General features: G+C 45.4%; 1 protein-coding gene across 1 annotated transcript in view; it reads right to left on the bottom strand.

The window, feature by feature from the left end:
• Nucleotides 1-18,255, bottom strand: part of USH2A (usherin) — a 903,954-nt gene that overhangs the window by 752,765 nt on the left and 132,934 nt on the right. Inside the window, exon 12 of the mRNA XM_066594449.1 lies at nucleotides 939-1,577. Coding sequence (XP_066450546.1) covers nucleotides 939-1,577 — 639 coding nt within the window. The remainder of the gene's footprint in view (nucleotides 1-938; nucleotides 1,578-18,255) is intronic.

Consider the following 18,255-nt stretch of genomic DNA (forward strand, 5'->3'; position numbering starts at 1 on the left):
GAGTATCTTTTCCAAGAGCGGCGTCCATCAGATAACTAAGACTGTGGACCCGTTGTCATCCTGTGTTCTCCTCCCTAACATCCTCAATAGTCTCCTGCACTGGCGTGTAATTACCAATCATCCGTGTATAAATTAACCTGCTAAAAAGTTACAAGTAAAAGTCCTGGCTGCTGCCCGTTCCTTACAATATACCCATGTGTATCTGGGCTTTATTTTCCCATTTGGATTCACCGCGGAGTACGGAACGGTGGCGTCACCCGTGACAAAGTCCAAAGTTCATTTACCTAAGTTTATTCAGGCAACATCTACACCGGCATTGCCTGGAGAGGCCTGTCAAGGCTTTGGCAAAGGGTTACATGTGTCCCTCAGGGGAGGTGTTGGTAGTGCCACCGTGACATCCTTAACAGCTGCCCCCCCCCCCCATCTCCTCAGTGGTCACTGCAATAGCGCTCCCTTCACAGCGCAAATACGTCACGCTATCAGGAGCGTACCTATGCCTACGGTCATCTGCAGGAACCCTTGGAGTTCTGTAGGCACCTCTCCGTGGTATGATGGCCATTCTTCTACGATAGACTTCCTCTGCAGTTCGTCGTCTGACGGCTCTTCACTATTTATTTTGTGTTGGATTCCTTATGAATACGAGAAAGAAGACCATGAAGTCAGAAGCGGACAGAAGGACGGCATGGCCTCCTAGACTGATTCAGAACCTGCATGAGGTTTATGGAGAGATGTACACTGAGGGTCCAGGCCCTGATGCAGAATCAGTAACAAGGCCCCCACCTACCATGGGACACTTCTTATGTGACCTCTGACTCCCTCAGACACTGGAACCCCGGAGCAGATGCCACCTCCGCCCACCCTACTGCCAGATCCCTAGGCCCGAGGATCATTTGCCCAGTGTAGCCTCCCAGTGTGAGCCATTATTGCACATTACTTACCAGGCTTACATCGGCTGCATCTTCTTCCTTGGTAATTCGGCAGACATTGGCATTGGCCGGTGATTTGGTCGCACGCTGAGCCCGGCAATGTTCCTCTGAGGTCACAGTCACAATCCTGGCAGCCCCTAATATTGTCACTAGACAGATTGTAGGTGCGGCGGCTGCAGGTATCGCATCGCTGACCGGTCACCGAGGCCTTGCACACACATTGCCCCGTTAAGCGGTCACAAGGCTGAGAAGCGTTTATCGCCCCTGATCTATGGCAGCGGCAGGGAAGACACGATGTAGAGCCCATTCCTGTGAATTTGTAGTAGCCCTCCAGGCATTCATTGCACCGCCGTCCGCCGACATTAGGCTGACAAACACATCGTCCTGTCACCGCGTCACAACGTGTTCCAGGGATAATCCCTTCGCCGTGACACTCGCAGGGTTTACAACCGTCAGCATCCAACCCATAATAGTTGTCAATACAAGTGTCACAGTCCGGGCCGCCGACATTCTCTCTGCATTTACACTGTCCGCTGGCTGGATTGCAAAACTGATTGATGGCGCCATAAGGACTGCAGGAGCACCGCGCGCAGATCTCCCCTCCGGATGCCGCTTGTTTGAAGCCCAGTTTGCAGCCATCACACCGAGGACCTGCGGAAACAGAGGAGACGCTTTACAGAGGCAGCACGGATACATATAGGATCAGTCACATGACGGACTGCACTAAGGGCGCACACACGGGCTCCAGATGACCGTATTTTCACGCGTTTTTGTGCATACACATGTAATGCGCAGAGAATAGAAGTCAGAAACTGGTCTGTTCCCATGAGCGTGTTTTGCACATTATCTGTGCGCGCAAAAAAATAGGTTCTGCTCTATTTACCTGCATATATGCACACCAACATCTATAGGAGGCGCACAAATACGCAATCAATATGCGCTCAAATGCGCAATACACTGCTGGAACAAGAACACATCCGGACCCCATCAGACTGAATAGCCCTCGTGTGCAAAAAAGCACAGTATTATGCACGGATACACACGCAAATCAACCTCATTCATAGCGCGCATACATTGCACTGAGGCGAGGGGATTTGCGCACACGCTGCCCTTACATACGTACTTTACATGCGGGATAAATGTCCATTTGTTGCTACTTTGTACAAAATGCAGCATGTCCTATTTTGCCTCGATTGCGCCCCATACAGACTATGGGGATTTGACTTACAGAGAAAATCCACACGTGTGTGCATATACGCAGTGTGCGGGGTCATGCAGACGGGCGAATTTGCGCGTGTTTTTGCAAATGCCAAATTGCTTGCACAAACCGCAGAGAGTAGAACCCACTGATTTCAATAGCTTCGCACACGTTTGGAGTTTTGCGCAATATTTTTGAGTGTGCGAAAATATTCACAACATACTCTATTTTTGTTTCATAGGAGTCTCTGAGGGTGTGCAAATGCGCAACCCCGTCCGAGCAAAACCGCGCACAGAACTGTGTGATTTTGCAGTGTTAATCTATAACACGGGGACTAATTAGGCTGCCAGTTCAATCCTGGCGTGGGAGTGTTCTGCGCCGATGTAAACAGGTAGAAAAGCAATGTACTAAACAGCGCTGCTACGTGTGCGAGCACATGTGATACTGTGAGCAACGGTTGCGTTTCATCTGGTTTTGCGGCTGTGATTTTCATGGCCACAAAACGGGACAAAAGCGTGCCCATGTGTCTAAGCCCTGAACAAGGCTTCTTTACGTGCTTATCGGCGCGCTTTACTGTACTTTTTGGGCACACAGTGGATGTTCATTCGCGCGCAGCAGACAGACACGCCTTAATGTAAATGACTATGTTGCCTAATAAGTTCCAGATGTGTTCTCTCTTTCACTGAACTGTGCAGCACATTGCGCGTCTGTGTACGCCTTGCACACACATTTTCACACCTCCCATAGACTTCTATGGGGAACTTTGCTGCGCACAAAATAGGGCAGGTCCTATTTTAATGCGTGCACAGAAATGGAAAATGTACGTGAATTAATTAATATCAATGGGTTCTATTTTCTGCGTATTGCGCAACCAAATTTTGAGTATGCTAATATGCCCGTGTGAAGGGGCCCTAACTTATTGTATATGAACAAGGTGCTGTAAATTAATATGACATTCAGCTCGGGTACGGATTATGCTGCTCTCACACTGGCCTTAGGGTCAGTTCAGGTGAGGCCGCTCTGACACCTGCCTTAGGGTCAGTTCAGGTGAGGCCTCTCTCACACCAGTGTTAGGGTCAGTTCAGGTGAGGCCTCTCTCACACCGGCCTTAGGGTCAGCTCAGGTGAAGCTGCTCTCACACCAGTGTTAGGGTCAGTTCAGGTGAGGCCGCTCTCACACCAGCATTAGGGTCAGTTCAGGTGAGGCTGCTCTCACACTGGCCTTAGGGTCAGCTCAGGTGAAACTGCTCTCACGCCAGCATTAGGGTCAGTTCAGGTGAGGCTACTCTAACACATACGTTAGGGTCAGTTCAGGTGAGGACGCTCTCACACCAGCATTAGGGTCAGTTCAGGTGAGGCCGCCCTCACGCCGGCCTTAGGGTTAGTTCAGGTGAGGCTGCTCTCACACTGGCCTTAGGGTCAGTTCAGGTGAGGCTGCTCTCACACTGGCCTTAGGGTCAGTTTAGGTGAGGTCGCTCTCACACCGCGTTAGGGTTAGTTCAGGTGAAACTGTTCTCACACCAGCATTAGGGTCATTTCAGGTGAGGCTGCTCTCACACCGGCGTTAGGGTCAGTTCATATGAGGCTGCTCTCACACTGGCGTTAGGGTTAGTTCTGGGTTTTCATCTCTCTACTCTGATATCACTAGGCAACAACTATTTATGTGTGTGTGTCCAGGAAATCAGTGCTATTTTTACATTATTTGAATAGCAAACAAATGGTTATTAACAATTATTGAGCCAAAACTTTGATTGTCATATTGCTGACTATGATTATATGTACAGTGCAGGGGTATTAGTGTATCTTGACGCCACCAGAAGCTAGAGGTTTGACAGGAGGAACAGGGTCAAGACTGGAAGGTGCTAGCAGCACAGTGTGCATTGCTTGTAGCCGCCAGAGGTGGATTAGGGTGAGGGTAATTTTCGCATTTATCCTTACATTATGAGCTGTAATAAGAAAGCCATCCCTCACCCTAACCCATCAGGGACTGCAACCAGCAACGCACAGGCTTCCACTCTGAGTCGCTCACCGCTTGTCACCACGCTGCTTGTGTGGGGGATGCTCCCAGCTGGCCGAAGGATGAGGGCTCCGTGACCACTGCTGGCAGTGTCTTGCGTCTGTGTAGCCGGCTGCGTGCTCCAAGGAGGCCACCGCCTGTGTGCTCCATTACGGCAGTTCCCACTGTGCAGTAGAAATAGGAAAGTCCCGCAGCACACCTAACACATGCACTTAAGTGCAGAGGTTCCAATCTGTGTATGCCAAGCCACCTGTGGGGTCATGAACCCAACCCCAAATAAATGCAATGGTGTCCAAGAAGGCGGCAGCATCAACGGTGTACAAATTGTAGAAAAAAGGTTTTATTGCTCCATAAAATGGCAACGTTTCGACTTAATCTAAGTCTTTTTCAAGCTTGAAAAAGACTTAGATTAAGTCGAAACGTCGCCATTTTATGGAGCAATAAAACCTTTTTTCTACAATTTCTACACAGTTGATGCTGCCGCCTCCTTGGACACAGTTCCCACTGTGCAGACTTGCAGCGCATGTTCCGCCGGCGCCCCAGACGCTCCTGCTGATGTCCCACGCTGCACTGGGATCCATGGTGTCATCCCTCTGTACACTGCCTCTGGCCGCCTGTTAAACTGCTTTTCCCCGGCGCTGTGCCCTCCGTTGTGCGGCGGCGATCAGAAGGTGAGATGCAGGGGGGGGCCCTGGAAAATACCCTTCAGGCAGCTTGTTTGTAGACCACGCTGCCGAAAAACTGTGAGAGGGGTTGCATCGTGTGACTCGGTAAGCCCCTTGCATCAGGGGCTGCAACGGGGGACTCTGTATGGTTTCCAGTGCCCTTCCAGGACATACAGCTTTGGCAGCTAGGCAGCCAATCAGATACAGGGGGTGTGACTCCCCTGTCAATCTTGACTCCACCAGCACTTGCTGGTGGCGTCAAGATACACTAATACCCAGTGCAGGTTCATGATTGTACCGTACATGTACAGTAATTATTTTGTATGCTAATATATTGCTGCTATTTTTTGTTTAGTTTTTTTCATCTGTAGATAAATTGGTGATTATTTGAATCCAGTACGGCATCAGAGGTTGTAAATATCCTGCAGATACTTGTGTTATGTATGCAGAGAGTTCATCAAAACACGGGCAAAGAAACACTCTTTGGCAACAACGGCAAAAATGAATGCTGCCTACAAAGCATATTTTGGATGGCTATGGGTGATCCAGGTAAGTCCTGGGCTCCTCACTTCAGCTGCGATAATTGCAGGAAAACTCTTGAAAGTTGGTTCAGAAGCGCAAATAGAGCCACGAAGTTTGCAATACCAAAATTTGGCGAGAGCCAACTGATCATTCCACCAACTGCTATTTCTGCATGGTAGACCCTTCCAAATGTCGAAGTGGAAAAAATGCACAGCTGCTGTGACGTATCCAAATATTCCTTTGTGCATGGCCCCGGTTCTACATTGCTCTGATCTCCCCATTTCGATGCCTCCACAGAGCATGCATAGCGTGCAGACATGTTCAGAACACATCAGCTCAGACAGTGAAGATGCAACTGATCCTTTCCATGCCGGCGAAGATGACAGAAGACCAAACTACCCAAACCAGAAGGATGGTAATGATTTGGTAAGAGATCCTAGTCTTACAAAAGCTAAAGCCGAAATTCTGACATCCAGGCTGAAACAGTGGAACTTGCGGGATGATAGCGTGCAAGTTACAAGTCAAAGAAAACATCAGATATTTTCTACTTTCTTCACCATGACGTTGCAGCGTCCAAGGAGCGGGCCCTCAGCCGAGGAGTTGACCAAGTTACTGCTGGGGGAGGTCACAGGGAAAAAGTAACCTGGAGTTACCTTGAAGTCCTTTGTCACTCGTGACGCCACCGTTCTATCCTCTGTGGTGAATCTGGATGGTGAAATAACTTAGTCCACACACAGGGAAACTTTCTGGACAAATCGGGAACGGTTTGTAGTGTCTGTTTACTGTAACTTCAGTAATTCCAACCTACAACAACAGTTTGGCACGGGTACAGCAAGTCAAGGCGGTTGTGACAGGGAGGACTCTTGGGGCAATATGGACAATCCACAGTCTTAGTTATCTGTGTGACACTGACAAGATAATTGCACGAGACAGACATATAACATTATGGAGGGGCCACACTAACTCTGGCCCACTACAACGTGACAGATCTATTCAGTAAAATTAGGATACCTTGTAAAGCACAGGATTGGCGCCTCTTCATCAACAGTTCTTCCAACTGCCTGAAAGCAGTTCTGTTCCATGGAAATCAACTTCCATCCCCTCCAGTGGCTCACTCTGCACATCTCAAGGAGAAGTACAGTAGAGTTAAATTCCTGTTGCAAGTTCGGATGTACGAACAGTATGGTTGGGAGGTAGTTGGAGACTTCAAGATGGTTGCTTTCCTAATAGGTCTTCAAGGTGGTTTCACAAAGTTTCCTTGCTATCTTTGTCTTTGGGATAGCAGAGCCAAAGCTGAACACTACCGTTGACGAGACTGGCCTGAATGTATTGACCACTTTTGGATGAAGCGACATCAAGTGGGAACCCCTAGTGGATCCTAAGATGATTCTGATGCCACGTCTTCACATAAAACTTGGGCTTATGAAACAGTTTGTCACAGCTCTAGATAAAGAAGCTACAGTGATGAAACATCTACTAAACTTCTTCCCAAAGTTGACTGAGGCCAAGGTAAAAGCTGGCATCTTTGTGGGACCACAAATCAAGAGGATGATAGAATGTCCGAAATAGACAACTACGTGGAGTTGGTGGAAACGATGGTAAAGAAATACCAGGCTATGGGTTGCCGGATGTCACTCACGGTACATATCCTGGATCCTCATCTACATAAATTCAAGCAGAACATGGGAGCATACTCTGAGGAACAAGGGGAAAGGTTCCACCAAGATATGCAGCAGTTAGAGTGTCGCTATCAAGGACAATACAACAAGAATATGATGGGTGACTACATCTGGGGGCCGGTCCGTGAAAGTGACCAAGTACACAATCGTCAATCGAAAACAACCAGACATTTTCATTAATTTTGACCTGTATGGACATCCTCTGCATTGTGTCATGACTTCGGCTCATGATTGTAAGTGATTTCTTGTCTCACTGTGTATGTCCGTGAAACATTCTAAATTCAAAATCATATATTTTTAATTATCGATGTCGTGACCACAAAAGCAAACTTTTTTCTAAATAAAAGTTATTTTCCATTATATTTTACAATAAGCTAACAGGAACTAATTGTCTTAGACACAAAAATCGTACTGCCTAGTATTTTAGAGGAGAAAAACTGAAATTAAAGGAAAAAACACATGATTTTTTTCTTATTGATTTCAATGAGATTTCAAAAAAATGGAAAGGCTTCAGTTAGCTTCCGTTCCATTAGGTTTCTGTTTTTTGGGGGCAGGAGAATAGCGCAGTCTACAAAAAAAAAAACAAAAAAAAACCTACCGCAATAGAAGCAAATGGAAGCCTTTCCATTTGACTTTTGTTTTTTTGAAATCCGACTGAAATCAATGGGTGAAAAAATGGATCTGTTTTTTTCCGTTTTATTTCAGTTTCTCTGCTACAAAAACGGAGCAGAAAGAGGGAAACCCTGAACTGACCCTAACGCTGAAGTGAGAGCAGCCTAATATTTACAGGATTTCAAAAAAGCAAAAAGATTAATATAAATACATAATAAATACAATCACATCTAATAGTGTTATTATTAATTAATATTACAAAAATACTCACTAAAAGCTCCAGATATCAATGAATATGAGAGAAACTTCACAGCCTGGACCACATTGCCATAACATCTATCCATCTATCTACTGGATGGTCGTATAGAAGAATGACCAGTGGATGGGGGCACACAAGTTGACAGGGCTGAGGACACCATCAACAGACCACCAGTAGAGAGGATCGTCTGATTGTTCAACAAGCACCAACAGCTTTGTTGTCAACCATCCAGACACAGGGGGCACCATCGTTACAGTCCTGTATCTGTCGGAACCATTTCCAGGCTCTTGGTTGAAGGACATTTGGTCTCCCGGAACCCATTACCTGTACTGCCTTTGACACCCACCGTCGCCTGCATTTGAGGAAGCCGGACACTACAGACTGGAACCAGGTTGTCTTTAGTGACTAATCCAGGTATTCTGTACTGACCCTGATATATCTATACATAGTTATTAGAGCGCCCCCTTGTTACAGTCCTGGGTATAATAGATGATGGGAGAGATCTCTTTACTGACCCCTGATATATCTATATATAGTTATTAGAGCGCCCCCTTGTTACAGTCCTGGGTATTATAGATGATGGGAGAGATCTCTGTACTGACCCTGATATATCTATACATAGTTATTAGAGCACCCCCTTGTTACAGTCCTGGGTATAATAGATGATGAGAGATGTCTGTACTGACCCCTGATATATTATACATAGTTATTAGAGCGCCTCCTTGTTAAAGTCCTGGGTATAATAGATGATGGGAGAGATCTCTGTACTGACCCCTGATATATCTATACACAGTTATTAGAGTTCCCTCTTGTTACAGTCCTGGGTATAATAGATGATGAGAGATGTCTGTACTGACCCCTGATATATTATACATAGTTATTAGAGCGCCTCCTTGTTACAGTCCTGGGTATAATAGATGATAGGAGAGATCTCTGTCATGACCCCTGATATATTATACATAGTTATTAGAGCGCCCCCTTGTTACAGTCCTGGGTATAATAGATGATGGGAGAGATCTCTGTACTGACCCCTGATATATTATACATAGTTATTAGAGCGCCCCCTTGTTACAGTCCTGGGTATAATAGATGATGGGAGAGATCTCTTTACTGACCCCTGATATATCTATATATAGTTATTAGAGCGCCCCCTTGTTACAGTCCTGGGTATTATAGATGATGGGAGAGATCTCTGTACTGACCCTGATATATCTATACATAGTTATTAGAGCACCCCCTTGTTACAGTCCTGGGTATAATAGATGATGAGAGATGTCTGTACTGACCCCTGATATATTATACATAGTTATTAGAGCGCCTCCTTGTTACAGTCCTGGGTATAATAGATGATGGGAGAGATCTCTGTACTGACCCCTGATATATCTATACACAGTTATTAGAGTTCCCTCTTGTTACAGTCCTGGGTATAATAGATGATGAGAGATGTCTGTACTGACCCCTGATATATTATACATAGTTATTAGAGCGCCTCCTTGTTACAGTCCTGGGTATAATAGATGATAGGAGAGATCTCTGTCATGACCCCTGATATATTATACATAGTTATTAGAGCGCCCCCTTGTTACAGTCCTGGGTATAATAGATGATGGGAGAGATCTCTGTACTGACCCCTGATATATTATACATAGTTATTAGAGCGCCATCTTGTTACAGTCCTGGATATAACAGATGATGGGAGAGATCTCTGTACTGACCCCTGATATATCTATACATAGTTATTAGAGCGCCCCCTTGTTACAGTCCTGGGTATAATAGATGATGAGAGATGTCTGTACTGACCCCTGATATATCTATACATAGTTATTAGAGCGCCCCCTTGTTACAGTCCTGGGTATAATAGATGATGAGAGATGTCTGTACTGACCCCTGATATATTATACATAGTTATTAGAGCGCCTCCTTGTTACAGTCCTGGGTATAATAGATGATGGGAGAGATCTCTGTACTGACCCCTGATATATCTATACACAGTTATTAGAGTTCCCTCTTGTTACAGTCCTGGGTATAATAGATGATGGGAGAGATCTCTGTCATGACCCCTGATATATTATACATAGTTATTAGAGCGCCCCCTTGTTACAGTCCTGGGTATAATAGATGATGGGAGAGATCTCTGTACTGACCCCTGATATATTATACATAGTTATTAGAGCGACCCCTTGTTACAGTCCTTGATATAACAGATGATGGGAGAGATATCTGTACTGACCCTTGATATAGCTATACATAGTTATTAGAGCGCCCCCTTGCTACAGTCCTGGGTATAATAGATGATGAGAGATGTCTGTACTGACCCCTGATATATTATACATAGTTATTAGAGCGCCCCCTTGTTACAGTCCTGGGTATAATAGCTGATGGGAGAGATCTCTGCTCCGACCCCTAATATATCTATACATAGTTATTAGAGTGCCCCCTTGTTACAGTCCTAGGTATAATAGATGATGGGAGAGATCTCTGTACTGACCCCTGATATATTATACATAGTTATTAGAGCGCCCCCTTGTTACAGTCCTGGGTATAATAGATGATGGGAGAGATCTCTGTACTGACCCCAGATATATCTATACATAGTTATTAGAGCGCCCTCTTGTTACAGTCCTGGGTATAGTAGATGATGGGAGAGATCTCTGTACTGACCCCTGATATATCTATACACAGTTATTAGAGAGCCCCCTTGTTACAGTCCTCGGTATAATAGATGATGGGAGAGATCTCTGTACTGACCCCTCATATATTATACATAGTTATTAGAGCGCCCCCTTGTTACAGTCTTGGGTATAATAGCTGATGGGGAGATCTCTATACTGACCCCCAATATATCTATACATAGTTATTAGAGTGCCCCCTTGTTACAGTCCTAGGTATAATAGATGATGGGAGAGATCTCTGTACTGACCCCAGATATATCTATACATAGTTATTAGAGCGCCCCCTTGTTACAGTCCTAGGTATAATAGATGATGGGAGAGATCTCTGTACTGACCCCTGATATATTATACATAGTTATTAGAGCGCCCCCTTGTTACAGTCCTGGGTATAATAGATGATGGGAGGGATCTCTGTACTGTCCCCTGATATATCTATACATAGTTATTAGGTTGCCCCTCAGCCATCTTTTTCTGAACTAAATAACCTCAATCTTGATAACCTCTCTGGGTATTGTAGTCTGCCCATTCCATCTATTACTTTAGTTGACCCTTTTGTGCCCACCCAAAACTGTCCACAACATTCCATGTGTGGTCTGACCAGTGACTTGTAAAGAGGAAGAACAATGTCCTCGTCATGCGCCCCTAGACCTCTTCTGATGCCCCCCATGATCCTATTTGCCTTGGCAGCAGCTGCCTGACACTGGTTGCTCCAGTTGAGCTTATGGTTAACTAATATCCCAAAGTTCTTCTCCCTGTCGGTGTCCCCAGTGGTTTCCCATTCAGTGTGTAATGGTGACATGGATTTCCTCTGCCCATGTGCAGAATCTTACATTTATCAGTGTTACACCTCATCCACCACTTTTCTGCCCTTAAATTATCCAAATCCTCCTGCAATCTCCGTGCATCTTCTCTTGTGTTAATTTCTTTACATAGTTTTGTATTATATGAAAATATTGATATTTTACTGCAGAATCCTTCTACCAGGTGATTAATAAATATATTCATAAAGATAGGGCCCAATGCTGCCCCTGTGGTATCCCACTATTAGAATCAGAGTCATAGACTGGTAGAGTTGGAAGGGACCCCCGGAGTCATCGGGTCCAACCCCCTGCTCAGTGCAGGATTTACTAAATCATCCCAGACAGATGTCTGTCCGCTTCTGAAGGCTTCCATTGAAGGAGAACTCCCCACCTCCCGTGGTAACCTGTTCCACTCATTGATCCCCCTCACTGTCTAATATCTAATCTGTGTCTCCTCCCATTCAGTTTCATCCCATTGCTTCTAGTCTTTCCTTGTGCAGATGAGAATAGGGCTGATCCCTCTGCACTGTGACAGCCCTTCAGATAATTGTAGACAGCTATTAAGTCTCCTCTCAGCCTTCTCTTCTGCTAAACATTCCCAGATCCTTTAACCGTTCCTCATAGGACATGATTTGTAGATTGTCACCATCTTGGTAACTCTTCTCTGAACTTGCTCCAGTTTGTCTATGTCTTGTATAAAGTGGGGGGCCCAGAACTGGACCCAGTATTCCAGATGAGGTCTGACTAAGGAAGAGTAGAGTGGGATAATGACCTCACGTGATCTAGACTCTATGCTTCTCTTAATACATCCCAGAATTGTGTTTGCCTTTTTGGCTGCTGCATCACATTGTTGACTCATGTTCAGTCTATGATCTATTAGTATACCCAAGTCTTTTTCACATGTGCTGCTGCTTAGCCCAATTCCTCCCATTTATTCGCTGAGGTTTTATGGTTTGGGTATGCTGCTATTTTGCTGTTTTCTGAACAAGCATAATACAGGCCGACTGGCTATCAGTGCACTATAAATCAAATAGGACGAGGAGGAACTGAAAAATATTCCAAAGAGGGTCCTATCTAACCTAAGGCCGGCACTGGCGCTGGAATTGTGTAGACAACAGTAGTGTATTTAATACACAGGGACATATTTATTAAATCTCATTATATTTTTAGCATATAAAAGCCACAATTTTGGTTCAAATCCCAAAACTACAACTTGTTAAAGCTCTACACTGGGACTTGCCACTTACAATAATATGGGCGTGGTCTAACTTTAAGGGACAGGGCTACAAGCGGCCCATCAGATTTCCTATAACTAATACAGGAAACTGGCATTAATTGTAGCTCAGACCTATGCCAGCACACCTATTAAGACACGTGTTGCAGCTACACTCTATAATGGCGCATACTTCAGTGAGCGCGGCGTATGAAACGACATTGATTCTATGAAATACATTACCAAAACCAGGATCAGAACATAAATACGACATAATACAACCTGAAATATAGATACAATACCAGAACCAAACTACGGTAAGAATATAAATTCAGCACCAGAACCAAGCTATTAACATAAATACCACAAAATTCAACCCCCTACATAGATACAACACCAGAATCAAGCTCAATACATAAATACTGCACCAGAACCAAACGCAGAACATAAATACACACAAACCAAGCTTAGTACATAGATACAACACCAGAACCAAGCTCAGAACATAAATATAGCACAAAACAACCTCATTATAAAGATACAAAACCATAACCAATGTTATAACAAATGCAGCCTTAGTACATAGATACAATACTGGAGCCACGCTCACAGCATAAACACAGCAGCAAAATCAAGCTAATAACATACATACAGTAACATAACTCTGCTGTTGTATCAATATGGTACCATTAGGTTACAGCGGAAGCTTGGACCATCAGAGGGCAGAAGAGAAAGCCAGCAGGAGGATTCATGTAGCTCCAGAAGATGCTGCTGCACGGAGGAAGAAGATCATCTGACCGGGTGGACTCAAGGGGGACACTTGTCCCCAGCCTACATTTGCCTACAGTGGTCGCACATAGCTAGGGCCGGCCATGCAAACTGCGTTCTGTCAAAAGGAGGCATAAACTCTAGGTGAAGGTGTTCCGAGATGGCAAATAAACAGAAAGGAGTGAATTCATATACATGTTGCCAAAAATGATACAAATTGGTCCAAATTCCCCACCGCAGTGCACGTGGCAGAATACATTGTAGCAACTTGCTATGTGTGTTACAGCTTTCCCTTACACAAATGATACATATACTTAATACATTTGCCACATTTTAGGACTTCCCAGTCACAGCTCTTCGAGAATGTTTTTCTAAACTGCCAGGTTAGGCAAAAACCATGTACTAAACTTGTTGGCTGCTCTGCGCTTAGTAAATCTCCCCCAATGAGCCACACAGATGGAGTCTGGCTTGGTGGAATGTGCTTACCAGTGTCTATGAGGGCAAAGACCACCAGCGATTCTAAATTACCTCTGTGGAAAACAATATGAATCTACTGGAGATATCCAACCGAGTCAATAAAACTCATCGATGCATATTATTGGTAGCCACCCCTTTATTTAGGTAACTGTGGAGACTTGGTCTGTCCCAAGATGGCACTGCCTGCGGGAGGAAGATGTGCCCAGAGTGCTCACCTTTGGTATCTGCGTAGTCTGGGGAAAGAGCCTGAATAAGTCTCGATTGCATAGGCGCTTAGGCAACAACTGGCGCGGTGGTACATGAGATCACATTGGCCATAGGCTGGCAAAAGTTTAAAGCATAACTGAGTTTTCTAGAAGTTTTCAAAAATACCACAGGTCCTCCTCACCCTCATTTGCTGCTGTTTGCACCCTGCTTCATGTCTGTAGGTTCTGATTTTCAGCCGGTTTTCCTCATTTTTCTGTTGCCCTGCTGTTTGCCATCCACTATCAGGGAGGAGACTAGCATTCTGCCAGTAGTTTCCTGTCCTGACTTTCTTGCACTTACTTCCCATATTGCACTGCATTGTCTCTGGTCCAATCAACAGGGAGGCAGTATCTGAATACCCGCCCCTCTACTGTCTCAGGATGATACAGGCGTTCAGAGACATTGTGGCCAATTGGTTAGTAAACCCTCTATAATGTGCACACAGACATGGTAACAGCAGGTAAGACAGAGATTGCAGAGATCACTTTCACAGTGTCTGCAGATCTGTCAGCCTGCAGCCTGTGAGCACATGGGAGGTGCCTGTGAAGATAGATTCTCCCCATGTTGCTAAGGAAATGTCCATGTCCTCCTTACTACAGAAGCTTAATGACAGAGAGAAGATTACAGAGCAGCTGGAAGGGAGACCCCTAGTGGCAGACACTTCAAACGGGATTTTTAGTGGTAAAACAACAACATTTTTTATACAAGTATATTACAGAAATGATGAGACGGACACAAGTCAGTAGCTGTCTGAAAAGTAACTGTCCCGTCAATGAACTCAGCAAACAGTTCAATAATCACATCATTCAGGCTCACGGGCCGTAGGCTACACAGCAGTTGGCAACCGGCAATGACAAACAGCATCTCTGCAGCGCCTGTACACCAAAGTGCTAGTGTCCTTCCCGGTGCCTCCTGATGGTAGGCTTCACTCTGTGTTGCGTCACACTCCTCGCTTCCGCTCCTACACAAAATCTTATATATTAATCTAGTGCCGCCATTTCTTACGATATTGGCCAACGCTGCTTCCGTGAGACCTTGCACCATCACCATTACATGAACTGGACTCTGATTTAAGGTGACATTACACCTAAGTAAAACAATCCAATGCGCCGATAGAATTGAAGGGATTCCCTCTTACACAAGAGGAACATTTAAACATGATGTGAGGCCCACCAGTGCCACGGCACACCTCAAGGTACACCACACCGAAACACGCAAATGGATGAAAACGTTAAATTCATATTGAGCATTTTTTTCATATTTTTGACGCTTTGTATCTTTTTGATTTTAGCATTTTGCCATTTTGACCTCTACGGTTCCAAGATTGTGGGAACAGGACAAGGTCGCCACATTCCCGGCACACACAGAGTTAAACCTGGAGACTTTCCCTAATTCACAAATGTATCCTCTGTGGTTGCACACTTCAATTATTGTCCTGTAATTTGCATATTCCAAGACTAGGGGTGGAAACTTCTCTCAGTATCAATTTGCGGAAAATTAATGCTTTAATTCTGTATTTTCATGAGGACGAAAACATGGCTGCAGCGAGGCAGTGATTAATGACAACATTACGGGGTTTGGCCTGGAATTTATTCAGCATACATTATAATTATTTTCTATAACTATCTGCTAATTATCATTTCACTTCCTTCAAAGGATGTGATCATTTAAAAACGTGATAACCGCAAAAATGGAACAAAGTAGAAATGTACGGGGACGAGCCAGAATGGCTTCTACGTGTTCTGCCTTTACCCTGCGGCCAAGAGGGCTCGCAGCAGTGAGGTTGGACCTTGTCCGCAGGCCGGGGTGCGGCCGCTCACATCCTGGACTTTGTCCGCACGGCCGTGGTGCGGCCGCTCACATCCTGGACTGTGATCGCTGACATCCTGGACTGTCACCGCTGACATCTCTTGGCTGCCTCCTGGCCGGTACTTGAGTCTGAAGACCGCTGCCGGTATTTACGTTTTGCTGGCCATATTAATGGCCGGTATAAAATGATTGTCAGCTGTAGGCAGCTCCGGCCAGACAGCAGCCCCGCGCTGTCAAGTATTTCACTTTCATTTTAGTTCTAGTGGCGTAATCAGATTGTGACCTCTGACCTCTCTGCACGACATTTCTGCACATCCTGTATACAGCATAAATGCCAGGCAGAGGTCAGAGGTCACAGTCCGATTACAGCGGACAGTTCGGAGCCTAGAGTGTTAGTGAAATACTTGATGGTGTGGGGTTTTGGCCGGGCCGAAGGTTAAGGGGGAGGAGGGCATTATTACCACTGGGGCCACTACTGGGGGCACTATTACTATTGGGGCCACTACTGGGGGAACTATTACTACTGCGACCACTACTCAGGACCTCTGTTACTATTAGGGCAACTATTACAATTGGAGCCACTACTGGGGGCACCATACCTATTGGGGTCACCTAGGGGGGTACAATTACTAGTTGGGGCCATTAGAATAATGGAGGTAAAAATATACACTCTGAAAAATCTCGCCCTCAAAAGAAGTTGTAGTTTTGCTGTAAAACCCGTCCTGCGGTTCCATCTCAGGCAGATCTGTAAATGATGAGAGTTGTAGTGATTAGATGGACGGTCTTGTCACCGGAGGCCCTAAAAGTGGTTCCCCCCTTGTCCTATAAGAGGCTCTCAGAGGCTCCTTGTGTGCAGTGACCTCTTCTTCCGCTTGTAGAGCTTGTTGGCCACTAGACGCCTCTACGACGCAGAGAAGAGATTTCACCCCGTTACCAGAGGGGGCGCATTATTGGGATGTGAGAAACACAAAAAACAACATTTGGAAGGGAAGTGCGGCAGCGTTGCCCCCTTACAGACAACAGGGCCCACCCTTTACAGGAATGCCAACGGAACCCCATCAGCTGTTGCCCCCTGATGAACAATACAGCCATGGCAGAAAACAAGACACAAGTATCGATGAGCACCGGACTGCTGAACACACTTATACATTGTTACAGCCATATAACATAAAACTGACTTCACAGGCGTCTCCGATGAGAGCGCCCCCTTTATGCTGGTCTGCAGAATGCCTCAGTGATGTCTCATTTATTAGTGAGGATGGTCAAAACATTACAACGTTTTGGGGTACAGCGCGTTTCGGAGGAACATAAACCTCCTTCCTCAAGCAGATAACTAAGTGGTTATCCAGGGGGTGTCTGTATAGTTATATTGGTGTAGATTCACGCCATTTCTCTTGCTTTGGCGCGCTCAACAACCTTCAAAGAGGCGTGCTATCCTATGCCGGAAAAGCGTTGCTGGAATCCACGCTTTGTGTTCCAAACCACCGGAAATCTGTAGTTTCTGTGTCAAAGATGAGATAATTTGCGCTCCAGCGACCGGATGTGACGGATCGGGAATACGTGTTATTTGTGGTAATGATGTAAACGATGGAATCTATATCCAGCGATACGTGATGATGAAGTAGAAACAAACAAAGGTGGCGGTAAACCTGCCCGTATAACGTTAGTAATTACACACGGAAAGAAGAATAAAAGGTTCTGACAATGCTCGTCCTACGCTAAACGGCTTTAACCCCTGCAGCGCCGGGCTTTATTTACTTATGTCGATCTTCACACTCCGTAATCCCGGCGACGCGCTCCACTGCTGGACGTCCTTGGGATGGTGGAAACCCTTGGCCATCACAGTGAGCATTTGATCAGCCCTCCGGGACGTCAGGTGTGACGGTCCGCCCTGATCTGGGTAGATCCGTCACAACAGGTAAGTCCCCTCCGTTCTTTTGGTTATATATGGTGGATACCTCCGCAGCGCTGCCGCTTGTTCTAAGTATCAGAATAAGGTAGTCAGATTTACTGTACTTGATGATTGCCGAGGATTTATTTTGGTGCCTTTTGCTGTTTTTGCCCCTGGCTAGCTCTGGAAGAGCGTCCTATAACCGTAGACCAGCGCAGAGTCCATCGCATCTCATCGGCTTCGTATAACCAGATCCCCTTTCTTCCATAGAAATAGTTTGACTGATCAGAAAAGCTCAATCTCACTTTTTACCTCTCGTTGAGTTTTTCCTTTGGTGTCGGCAAAATTTTAAGACCCCTTTGCAATTTTTTTTTATTAGGTCTTAACTTTAAGTGCTGAACATTATCAGATTGATTTTTGTAAAAACACATGCTGAAAATCTTAACGAGGGACAATATAAGTGACACTATTTTATTGTCCCCAAAGTGGCGAATGTGCCGAT

Source organism: Eleutherodactylus coqui, chromosome 3, assembly GCF_035609145.1.
Source record: "Eleutherodactylus coqui strain aEleCoq1 chromosome 3, aEleCoq1.hap1, whole genome shotgun sequence".
Taxonomy (NCBI): Eukaryota; Metazoa; Chordata; class Amphibia; order Anura; family Eleutherodactylidae; genus Eleutherodactylus; species Eleutherodactylus coqui.